The following is a 12,282-nucleotide window of genomic DNA, read 5'->3' as shown; positions in this document are numbered from 1 at the left end:
TCTTGTTGTCTCACTTGTTACTTGGGAGAAGAGACTGACCCCCACCTCACTACAAGCTCCTGTCAAGTAGTTGTAGGGAGCGATAAGGTCCCCCCCCCTAGCCCCCTTTTCTCCAGGCTAAACCCCCCAGTTCCCTCAGCCACTCCTCATAAGGCTTGTGCTCCAGACCCTCCCCCAGCTCTGCTGCCCATCTCTGGACACGCTCCAGCCCCTCAGTGTCTTTCTTGTAGTGAGGGGCCCAGAGGATTTGGGGTGCAGCTCCACCAGTGCCAAGTGCTGATGACTCAGCAGGTGACTGCATGCTCTGTGTTTGGAGGGTTCCCCTGGTGGATTTGCAGCAGAGGGGTTGCTATCTGTCACTTCCCTTCCAAATCAGGTGCAAGTGCTGTAAAAGGTGTAGTAGTTTTGTGGTTTAGTAGTTGCATTCCAGAAGATGAAGCTCCTGATGGGTGCTCTGGGGAGTATGGGTGTAAATTGTTCCAGCAGTGCTGGCTGTGATATATTACAGCCATGGAGACTTCTCACCCAGTGAAACTAGGTGGTTAACACTGGTGCTGTGAAATTTGCCTGGTAGTTGGATAAGGAGATAATACTGTTGTTCAGCTTGTTATTGAACTATTTCATCCTGGCCGTGGAAAGTCGCTCTGGCTGAGCATTGCTTTTTCTCTTAGGTTTGATCTGCTGGGCAGTGCAGAGTTGAAGTTGCACCTGTAATAGTCATTTACTTCAGTGCGAGGTGTATAAAACCTGGTTCTGACCTGGGAGCATTTCATAAGGATAAATGGTCGTAAGTGGGTGTGAGGCTGTATTTCAACAGTTTTTCAAAGTCAGACTATGATTTGCAGGAAGCTTGAAAGACCAGGTGTGCAGCCTTTGCTGAACCTTTTTGAGACCCGGTGACTTGGCTCCCATAAGCTGCTTTGGAAATCACAGCCAACACATCCGAGCTTTCTAAAAATGCTGCCTTAAAATGCCATGTGTAGGAAATCAGCATTTGCAATGCTGCTACAGGAAGGTACTTCATGAGCGGTTTCTTTACATGCTTTTCTCCCTTTCTTTCTCATTAAATCTGCAACTAACCACCGAAGAGCCTAGCAATGACAGCATAAAGGCGCCTGCCTGGGAAAGCTGTAAGAGAAGCACCTTTCTATTAGAAGAATGTGAACAAGGAATTGAAAGTTTCTAGATTTAGTTCAGTTTGAATGTACTAGCTGTCTGAGCCTTGCATTACTCAGAGTGATTTTCACAGTGGGTTGGCTTGTGCTTTCAGTCACATTGAGAATTGAAAGGTAGAAGACTAGAATTTCTTTCTCTTTAGGTGGGGTTTTACACCTACAGCAGATTATACCTGCAGATCAGACATTTATAAATTGAGATGATAAAACTGGAACACAGTCAACTGAAGGGACGAAGTGTACCTTTAAAAGCTGATTCAGTGAAGACCCCAGGGTGGAAATCAGGCTGGAAAATCTGGCTCTGGTTTTGTCCCACGGTTGTTCTGACACACCTAAAAATTACAAATGAACATGTCATGGGAAGGGGAGTGTGTTTGGGAGGAATTCTTTGCATGCATTTATCTGTAGCTGGGAACTCGAGTTGTCACTTTCTTCTGAATTCTTGCAGGTGAAAGTGATGGTAAGGATTTGTCCCTCTCAAGGAGCACATGAAACATCTGAATCCATGTCCTTCCTAAAGGTGGACCCGCGAAAAAAGCAAATCACATTTTACGATCCAGTGGCAAGTGGGCCGTCCAATGCAGGTCACAGAAGAGGTGTTGTTGCTGTCCCAAAGATGTTTGCCTTCGATGCGGTTTTCCCCCAGGATGCTTCGCAGGTACTGGAGTCACTTGCATAAATCTCCTGAGTCTTCTCATGGCCAATGCATTTGGTTGCCTGAAGAGTTATTTCTGTTTCTGGGGAATTTTATTTGAATGAGTTGCCTTAATGCCTGGAAAAAAAACATGGTAATGAATAGACAAGTGGGCAAATTCTTACATTTTCAGTTTGGTTGAGATGTAAAATTAAGGAATAGCTGGGGAGATGGATTTGCAGACTCAATTATCTTCCTGCATTTTCTCTTGTTAGAGAAAGACACACAGCCAATTTGAATTTCACTTTTCCATCCGGTTAGTTTTTAACCCATTTGATGTCACTGAAATAAGGGCCTTCCCCACTGATTTAAATGGGAAATGAACATGTGCTTAATGTTATACTAAATGCTGTTGTTAGGAGAAGAGATACAGCTAACCCTGTGGGATTGCTGAACTGAAACTGTGAGGGAACTTTTTTATTTTCCTCACCTTTTCCAGTTTGTTTATGCTGTGTGTTTGACTGATTATTTTATCTTGATGGTTGTGCTGATGATGGTGCATGCCTTTCTTTTCGCCTGAAAAAGGGTGTATTTGTACAGCAGTAGCCCCAGACATGAAATCTCATACAGAAACGAGGTGTCTGGTATCTGAAAGGACTGTGGGCTGCGGTATATTCAGTGAGTTTGTACTCATGGATAATCCTTCTGGGAAGAATCTTTGGTTTAGAAAAAAATAATCCTAGACCAGCTTTAAAAAGAACAAATTCAGCAGCATATGAAGAACTACTTTGAGTTTGAACTGCTGAAAGAAATTAGGGTGAGAAGTACACCACAAAACATCCAAGGTGAAAATGGTATATTAATGCTGAGAAAACATGACAAGATCTAATTCAGAATCCCACCCTCAGATCTTCTCCTAGGATTTTGTTTAATATTTTGGGTCCCAAACTAGAGATGCAAAAATATCTATTAGGTCCAAGTTCTAGCCAAGCACTACAAATGGAGAATAGTCTCCCCCATACGTCAGTATCTAAAGCAACGGTGACCACATCAGGAGGCTGTTTTTAGGATCCTGCACAAGCTTAAATGGCATCTTTGTGCAGAAACGTGCAACGGTGAGCTCAGCATTTGGTCAGAACTGGAAATGGCTTTTTCTTACTTGTGTTGCCATCCCTGCTGCAAGGTGGCCGTGCACAGTCTGCTTCTCTGCTGCCGTTGGCACCAGTCCTCCAAGTTGTTGACCCCTGGTTTGGGCTAAGCTCTTTCAGGTCCTTGTGGTGGGCCTGTTGGGTGGCCTGTTTGTGGTGGCTCTGGGTGACTGTTGGCCAACGCAGCCACTTCTGCACAGGCGTTGTTGCTGGAGGAAAGCTTGCTGCCATGCAGCTGCAAACAGAGCCTTAGCATTTTGCTCTAGTTACATATTTACAGCAACCCTCTCCCCTGCCCCCACCTGCCGTACTTAATAGATCATCTTATTGTATATTTGAAACCTTCACTGACATGGATAAACTGGTTTTTGTACACTTAAATATTTTAGCAAGTTCTCTTCATTGATGATGATGTTTCCCCTGGAAGAACGAAATGGGATACTATGAAGTCTTATTCAGGGATCTTAATGCATTTTCTCCAGTATGAATGTCTTTTTAATTCCTGTGAGCACTCCTGAGTAGCTTAATTTCTGTGGAGTTGCTACTATTGCTGAATAGCCTTGGCTAAGCTATTATACCAGCAGGAAGCCTGGTTGGATAGCATTCAGTTTGCTACATTAGTCATAGAATCAATATTCCAAGAGAATTGGTTTAATAGAACTGAAAACTATTTTAGGCTGTAGTAGAATATTTTATTGTTTTTTAAGATAGCATAGTTACTAAAATAATAGGAATGATGCCATAAAAATGGGGAGAATATTGTGCCTCAAAAATATTGAGTCATTCATTTGATTACAGAAGAATAGTAAAAACCGAAGCAGTATATGCTCTTTTACTCATTTGTCTCCAACCTTTCTTTCAGGCTGAGGTATGCTCTGGAACAGTAGCAGAAGTAATCCAGTCTGTTGTGAATGGTGCAGATGGTTGCATATTTTGCTTTGGTCATGTCAAGCTTGGTGAGCTCCCAAATTTGTTACAGTTAATTACTATGTCAGTCTGGTAATTACATGCTGTCAGCTCCTGGAACAATAAACCTAGAGTATATGAATAGATTAGAATTTATTTTTAATTAGCTTTGCAAACTTATCATGGTTTATTTCTACACTGTGATTGTAAGTTTTAATTTGAAAAGGTAAAACGTAACATCAGATTAGCTTATTCAAGAGCAAGTTTATATAGGTGCATTGTGATGAAAATCAGAAGATCAGAGATGTTTTTAACATTAATTTGCTGTGGGTCTGAGTTACAAAAATTGCAAAAATAATTGAATAAATCGTAATGGATTAATAATGAAATACTTTGCATTTTTGCATATGTTCTTTCCCATTATCTGTGCAGCACGTGGCATTGCATGTAACGTACAGTGGTGATATGAAGAGACTGTCTTGTACAAGAAAATTAAATTAAGTTCATGTTTGTCTTTTCATTCTAGGAAAATCTTTTACTATGATTGGGAAAGATAATTCCACGCAAAGCCTTGGTATCATCCCCTGTGCAATTTCTTGGCTCTTCAAATTAATCAATGAACGTAAAGAAAAAACTGGGACTCGTTTCTCTATTAGAGTATCTGCTGTGGAGATCAGTGGCAAAGATGAAAACCTTAAGGATTTGTTAGCTGAAGTAGCCACTGGCAGCCTTCAGGACGGCCAGTCTCCTGGGGTATATCTGAGAGAAGATCCAATATGTGGAACCCAGGTATAATGGATATCACAACATAGATTTTTCTGAGCCTGACTTTCTTCTGCTTTTTATTTCCTTTTATCTGACAACAATTACGACAACTTTTAAGACAGTAAAAAAAACTATTACTTTTAATTTATAAGCCCTTCTCCCATGGTGTACATATTTGTTTCTTTTAGTGCCCTAGAGATTTAGCCAGTTCAGAAAAAATAATAATAAAAAAAATTGCCCCTGTGCTAATTAGTAATTTTCTTGCTTGTATTCAAGCTTCAAAACCAAAGTGAGCTAAGGGCCCCAACAGCAGAGAAAGCTGCCTTTTTCCTTGATGCTGCAATTGCTGCCAGAAGTACCAGCAAACCTGAATGTGAGGAAGAAGACAGGAGGAATTCACATATGCTCTTTACTCTTCACATATACCAGTATCGCATGGAGAAGAGTGGCAAAGGAGGAAGTATGAATCTTCTTACCATATTGTTTATTTTTAAATGACATGGGTTTGGTTTAGTTTCAACAATACTTTTCAATAAACTTTGAAAGAAAAAATGAAGTGAACCCTCAAGCCAGTCGAGTCACCTTTAACTTTGGTTGCTGTGGCTAATATCTGCTTTCCTTACCATTAATATTTAATTTAGTCATTATCCCATGCTGTATTCATTATTTTCCTCATTTGAATACATTTTGAATACCAAATTTGGCTTGAGTCCATGCAAGAACGTGATGTACAACTGTTTTCCCTCTTTTTGTTTTAGTGTCTGGAGGACGCAGCCGTTTGCATCTCATTGATCTAGGGAGCTGTGAAAAAGTGCTGAGCAAGAGCCGAGATGGAGGAGGCTCTCTATGTCTGTCTCTCTCTGCCCTGGGCAATGTAATTTTGGCCTTAATTAATGGTGCTAAGCATGTGCCATATAAGTAAGTGAATTATTGTCTGCACTGTCTTAAATTTGTGGCTGGTGTTACCTTAGCAATGAATTACATGAACAATTTACTCTTTACTTAAGATGAAGTTAAAGGAAGTTCTGTCAGAGGGGATCTGTCTTCTTTTAAGGTCACTTCTGCGTTACAAATTCATCTACATGTCTGTATGTATCTATACATACAGACAACTTTTAAAATGTCACGTAGTAACATGAAATTCTTAATTATATGGCCAAAAGTTATATGCGCATTGGTATATACTTGTGGGGTGAAATGCTGGGGAGAGTTTGATTTTGAAAAAAGCAGAGGAAAATGGCCAAAATGTTTTCTTTCCCTCTGTCTCCTCTTTTAAACTGATCTCAGCCAGCTGGACATTAGTAAACAATTTCATCAAAATTTCAAAGGATTTTCTCTCCTTTTCCAAATTTAAAAGTTGTATTGAAATTTTGGAAAATACTGCAGGGTTTATCAAGTATGGTCATCTAAGCTTGTTATTTCTGTATGCCTTTTGGAATGACACACCTTTTAAATTAAAAAAAGAAGACCCCCATGTTGCACACTTGTTTAGAAGAAGCAAACATTTAGTGTGTCCCTTGGTGGAGTGTACTTGACAATAATATTATGTCAAACACACCTGTGGGGAGCCCAGCTTAAAGACAACAGCCACGTTGTAAACACCCTTTACCTGAACTTGGCCTTCAGTCCTTAAATTTAATTGCTGCTTGTCTTCCTGCATTATGACTTTGTGCTGTTGTTATCAATCATGTCATTTCACATATTTATCTAGCACTGCATCTCAAACAGGTGTTCTTTCTTTCTGTATTAGGCAGAAAGATAATTTCCTCAGGCTAGTTGCTAGGTTTGTGGGTAGAGTAGAGGATGGATGGGTTAAAACAGGGAAAGGCATATGCTCAACCTTGTTGCCTACCATAGCTTAGTGAGTAGACAATGATGGCAGTTCCCACGTTGGGCCAGCTCAGGGGGGTGATAGGAAGCAGCCTCCAAGGAGTCCTAGAGAAAGATTTCTTGGAGACCAGTGGAGAACAAAATGTCACCTGTCTTGTCAGCTTTGCTGCTCATGGCACAGGATGCACATCACCAGGGAAGCCTTCAGAGAGCAATTCTGCTTCCCATTTGCTATGTCAGAGCAGAGCACAGCAGGCAGAATGGAAACTAGGTTAGTTGCAGTGGCATTGGTAATATAGTTCTGCTATCTAACATTGTTATATTTGTTTAGCGATTTCTTACCTTTTCTGTTGACTTATTTTTTTGTTATTATCAAAACTGTTTGCACAGAGCTCACAGAGCTTAGCTATCCGGGTACTAAGTCTGCTCAGCTAAAAATACAGCACTCATGAGCTTTTTGGATAATAAGAGCTAAACACGAGATAACTAAACTAGTTATCAATCAATTGTTTTACAATTGTCTAAGTAGCAAATAAAATTACTTATACTGCAAATACACAGGCAGGTAAATAATTAAAATATTGCTATCTTTGTATGTGTACATTTAGACACATTTTAAGTGTGGTCAAATAATAGAAGCATATTTCTTATCTGCATGTACTGCACATGCATATATCCTAGGAGTGTGAAAGCATGGCTTGTGGTGTAAAAATCTTAAAAAAAGATTGTGATTTCTTTAAACCATCCTAGTGTTTTTATTTGTTACACAGGGACAACAAGTTGACAATGTTGTTGAGGGAATCACTTGGGAACATCAACTGCAGAACTACTATGATTGCACATATTTCTGACTCCCCAGCCAATTATGCAGAAACCCTCACCACCGTTCAGCTTGCATCGCGAATCCACCGAATGAGAAAGAAGAAATCCAAGGTTAGTTCACAAACAAGCAGAAATTAATTCATTTGAAAATGAGTTTTCCTAACCTCTCGGTGGGGGAACATGGGATTTCTCGGCAGTAAGAAGTAATAGAAAATGCATAAAAGCTCAGGAGAGGAACTGACAAATGGCTTGGCACTGAGCCATCATCCCGCCCCCAATCCTTAATCCTGAAATTCCCTTCTTTTTGTTCCAAATGCGTATTCTTTCTTAGCTTATATGTGGAACTATCTCAAAAGCTCCTATTTGTATTAATTAAAAACCAATAAATAAGGGACAGAAAACTGTTGAGGAGAAAGACAGTACATAATATTTAATGGAAATTATCTGAAAAGCTGTGGTTGTTATATTACTCATAATACAGTAAAATCTATGTAGCATGACCTTGTTATTTTAATTCATGCTTTTAACGTTTTTCCACTAGATGTAGTTGTGATAGTGCACACAAAGCGCAGAGTATATAGCGAACCTCACCTTTTAGTCAATTATACGTGCATATATATATATATATATAAATTAATAATAACAAGAAATTTTCCCTTATTGATCATTTGCAGTATGCATCCAGCTCGTCTGGAGGAGAGAGTTCATGTGAAGAAGGACATGTCCGAAGGCCACCCCACTTGCGACCATTCCACCCACGAACTGTTGCCCTTGACCCTGACCTTCCTGTCCTGAGTATATCTAGTGATCCTGATTATTCCTCCAGCAGTGAACAGTCTTGTGATACTGTCATCTATGTTGGTCCCAATGGTGCAGCTTTGTCTGACAGGGAATTGACAGATAATGAAGGTCCTCCAGAGTTTGTTCCCATAATCCCATCCCTAAACAAGAAGAGAAGTAAAGACAATTCTGCTATTGGTAGGAGTTCTGACAAGGACCATTTTAAATGCAACACTTTTGCTGAATTGCAAGAAAGGTTAGAGTGCATTGATGGAAGTGAGGAACCCATCAAATTTGCTTGTGGAGAAATATCTGTCGTGTCCAATTGTAGTCCAGTCCCTGGAGGTACAGAAAATGCACAGTGTAAGCTGATAAAGGAAAAAATATCTTCTCCTTCTGGAGGATTTAAGAAACCACAAGAAACTGCATCTCCCAAAAAAGGACATAACCTTCCCTTCCAGGCTGTTGCCCCAAGGGGTGGCAATGGCAGTTGTCATGAAAAGAGCACACCTCACTTGAAAACAGAGCTTTCCAAGCCGCAGAGCAGAGCTGACAACAGGATAATAGACTCAGCACTGGAGGGAGAGATAGAGACAATCACTGATTCCCTGCAGTCCTCAAGGTGTAGCCCTTCAAGGAATCCAGAGCAGAATAAGGCCACAGCTGAATGTTTCATTAAGGAAAAGTCCTTGTACGTCAAGAAACCTTTGCCAAGCCCAGCACCTCCACCTCCACAGCAGAAAGAGCACGTGCCAAGCTCCAAAGCTGAGAATTTGGAGCTGGACAATAGCCATGCAAATAGCAATGCAGTTCGGACTCCTCCTGTGGGAATGAGCAAACAGATGGGAAACAAAGCTGAGCAAAACCCTGTAGGAAGCACATTCTTGGTTGGTAGTAATGCCCAGAATCAGTCAGGTGCGATAGAGGTACACAGCTTCAGGTCAGCGTTTAGAGGGAAATGCTTTGATCGGGACATACTAACCACCACGGTGACTTTGCAGCAGCCTGTTGAGCTGAATGGAGAGGATGAACTTGTTTTCACTGTGGTGGAAGAACTATCCATTAGTGGGATTATGGATAATGGAAGGCCTTCCAGTATCATTAGCTTTAACAGCGACTGCTCCCTTCAGGCCCTTGCATCGGGTTCGAGGCCAGTCAGTATTATCAGCAGCATAAATGATGAGTTTGATGCTTATACCTCACAGGAGACTTCTGCTGGTGTAAATATTGATATTGTTGTGCCCTTTGTTAAGGATCCCTTTACCAGCAGCAGACGTTCCTCCATCAGTTCATGGCTTAGTGAAGTCAGCATCTGTACAATTGAAAGTGATGGAGCCCGGTCTAGTGACAGTTTTGTCGCACAGTCATCTTACAGCTGTAATAAGTCTGAGGAACCCTTCAACTTGGATTCATGTCATTTATCTGTCCCCCTGAAAAGCGCTCTGAATGACAGTGGGTTTTGCTTCTCTGAACTGGAGAGTGAGAGCTTGAGTTCCAGCAAGCTGTCCTCAGGCATCATCAAAAGCCCTCAAACCTCTGAAACTACCAAAGCGTCTCAGATAAAAAGTGCTTTTTGTGTCACTGATCAGCCCGTAAAAATAAAATTTAGTAATTCTCGTGATATGCCTGTGATAGAAACAATACATTCTAGTCTTCCTAGGAAAACAAAAACTACCTCGTCTCCAATCAACAATAATACTGTCCTCAGCTATAAAGAGCTGCAGAATCCACATGGTATATTTGAAGATCCCTGGCTGTTGCGCACCGATTATCAGGTAGAAGCAAAACCTGCAGACTCACTGCTGTCTCCAAAATCTCATGCGTTTGGTACTGAGAAGCAGTCAGGAAAATCTGCCCAGTGTTTTGGCACAGCATCCAGGCCAACGAAGTCGCAGACTATGCTTGCCTGTTCACAGAGAATTGTGGATGGTTGTGAAATGGCCTGCAAATCCTCTAGTGGAGCTGCAAAGAAGTCAGAAGTTACGATGAAGATGCCACAGCTGAAGAGAGGAGCCACCACTCTGGGAGTGATGCCAGTGTCGCATGCTAGCAGTACTTTATTGGAGTCTGTGACCCGAGGGAATTCAGATGTTCCCTTAGCCACTGGCAGCTTGAAATCATCACTGGGAAAGAAGACTACACCACAGAAGTCAGCCATGCTGCCCAGGCCAGGCGGGCCAACACCTCCAACACCTCCCGTACGCAAATCGAGCCTGGAGCAGAAACCTGTTGGTCTGGGTAATGGTGGGGGAAAAGCCTCTGGCCTGGACTTTGCCAGAGCTGCCACACCAAAGGCTGAAGACGAAGCAGATTTGCGGTTGAAAGCTGGGTCTTACTTCAGCGAAAGTGCCAGCAGCAAAATGAACTTGAAGGGCGACCACTCTTTGCCCAAGATGACGTCCAGCTTGAAGGTGAAAGCATCAAAGAGCGAAGCTGTGCACCGTTATGGGAGCCACATGTCCCTGGAGAGGTGCGACAGCCTGACATCGGTTGGATCCAAAGCTAGCATGGCAAGGGAGAACGGGAGCACCAGCAACAGCCGGGCAGGGCGCTCTGTCCCCAGGCTGGGGGTCCCTCCTGTTGTCTCCAGTGTGGGTTTACCACCACCCTTCACTGCCCCTGCGCCTGTTAAAAACAGCCAGGCAAAACCTACAGCTAACCAGAAGGTGCAAGCAAATGGGAATAAAACCCGGGGCCTCTCCACCAGTGGGTCAAAGTCTCTTAGTTCCTCTGTGAAGTCCCTGGCACAGCCTGTGGGGAAGGGCTCTGGTGTGGCCCCTGGTGGGAAGGTGGCCCCCCGCTCCGTGCAGCCCGTCAGCGGCAAGCCCGGCCGAGGGACCATCATGGGAACCAAGCAGGCCATGAGGGCAGCCAACAGCCGCGTGAATGAGCTGGTGTCAGGGGGCTCTGCCAAGGTGGGCAACTTCCGAGGCTCCACCGACTCTGACAGCGGCAACGACAGTGGCATTAACCTCAGTGATGAGAAGTCACAGATCCCAGTGCTGCCGTCTCCATACAGCAAGATAACGGCACCCCGGCGGCCTCAGCGGTACAGCAGCGGGCATGGCAGCGACAACAGCAGTGTCCTAAGTGGGGAGCTGCCACCAGCCATGGGGAGAACGGCTCTGTTTTACCACAGTGGTGGCAGCAGCGGCTATGAGAGCATGATTCGGGACAGCGAGGCCACTGGCAGTGCCTCTTCGGCACATGACTCCATGAGCGAAAGCGGGATGTCGTCTCCGGGCCGGATGAGGAGCCTCAAGTCCCCCAAGAAACGATCAACAGGTAAGAAATGAAGGGGAAGGTGGCCAGGTGGTCACTGGTGCTCCACTGTGTCCCTGAGGATGGGGGTTTTCACGGCGTCTGTGACAGAGGGAGGGGAGGTTTTGGGGAGGCTCAAACCATGGAGGTCGACTGGGGGCATGCACTTGTGTGTGCACACGTATTGCTGCGACAGCAGCTACTTGTTATTTATTTTACTTCAAAGGTGCAGGTGTGACACAGATGCTGCAGCAGAGAGGGCAGGAGAGGCGCTGGGTGCCCTGGGGCACCAACAGCCTCCCTGTGAAGGAGGAGATGGCGGATGGCCACTGGCAGGTGGGAGCTGTTCCATCCTCCCTCAGCAGGGTCAGCAGTGGGCGCAGCACCAGTGTGGCCCAAAGTAGGTGTTACGGGTGGGTTGGGAAGAGTGAGAGTCCAGGGTGGGCACTGATGAGTTTTTGTGAGGATCAAGTGAGTGTCAGGGAAGATGAGTGAGAGAAGGGCAGTGAGGAAAGAAGCTCTGCTGCCAGGCAGCTATGAGGGAATTTCAGTGAGATGGGCTGGGACTGTAGTTTGGAAACAAGGGAATGGGCCTGGAAGGTAGAAGAGTATTTGTGAAGTAACGAGGATTGCTTGATGTGCGTTATATTACCCAAAATAAGGCTTAGGGGCAGAGCAGCAGGATGTGTACGTAAGATACAGTGACTCCTATGTTAATGCTGCCAGCTAATTGTAAAATTATTGTATTACACTGTAATGGTGCTGTTATAAAGACATCTTGGTGTGTACATGTGGCTACTATAAGCAGTAGGAGACTGACTGTGGGAGCTGCTCAGAAGAGGCGGCTCTGGCTCACATACTGCGCCAGGGCAGGCATGTCTGACCACGCTCTGTAGAGATGGGCGTACGGGAGCCAGGTCCCCTTCCCTGCTCTCTGGTGCCTTTCCTTATTGCTTTTGCA

The 12,282-nt window shown here is 43.7% G+C and overlaps 1 protein-coding gene across 1 annotated transcript in view; it reads left to right on the top strand.

The window, feature by feature from the left end:
• Positions 1-12,282, top strand: part of KIF26A (kinesin family member 26A) — a 102,513-nt gene that overhangs the window by 83,339 nt on the left and 6,892 nt on the right. Inside the window, exons 6-12 of the mRNA XM_055817841.1 lie at positions 1,624-1,833; positions 3,820-3,913; positions 4,390-4,652; positions 4,905-5,088; positions 5,387-5,546; positions 7,229-7,391; positions 7,955-11,345. Of these exons, the coding sequence (XP_055673816.1) occupies positions 1,624-1,833; positions 3,820-3,913; positions 4,390-4,652; positions 4,905-5,088; positions 5,387-5,546; positions 7,229-7,391; positions 7,955-11,345 (4,465 nt within the window). The remainder of the gene's footprint in view (positions 1-1,623; positions 1,834-3,819; positions 3,914-4,389; positions 4,653-4,904; positions 5,089-5,386; positions 5,547-7,228; positions 7,392-7,954; positions 11,346-12,282) is intronic.

The sequence above is a fragment of the Falco peregrinus genome, chromosome 1 (assembly GCF_023634155.1).
Source record: "Falco peregrinus isolate bFalPer1 chromosome 1, bFalPer1.pri, whole genome shotgun sequence".
NCBI classification, from domain to species: domain Eukaryota; kingdom Metazoa; phylum Chordata; class Aves; order Falconiformes; family Falconidae; genus Falco; species Falco peregrinus.
This window is presented reverse-complemented; position numbering and strand designations above follow the sequence as displayed.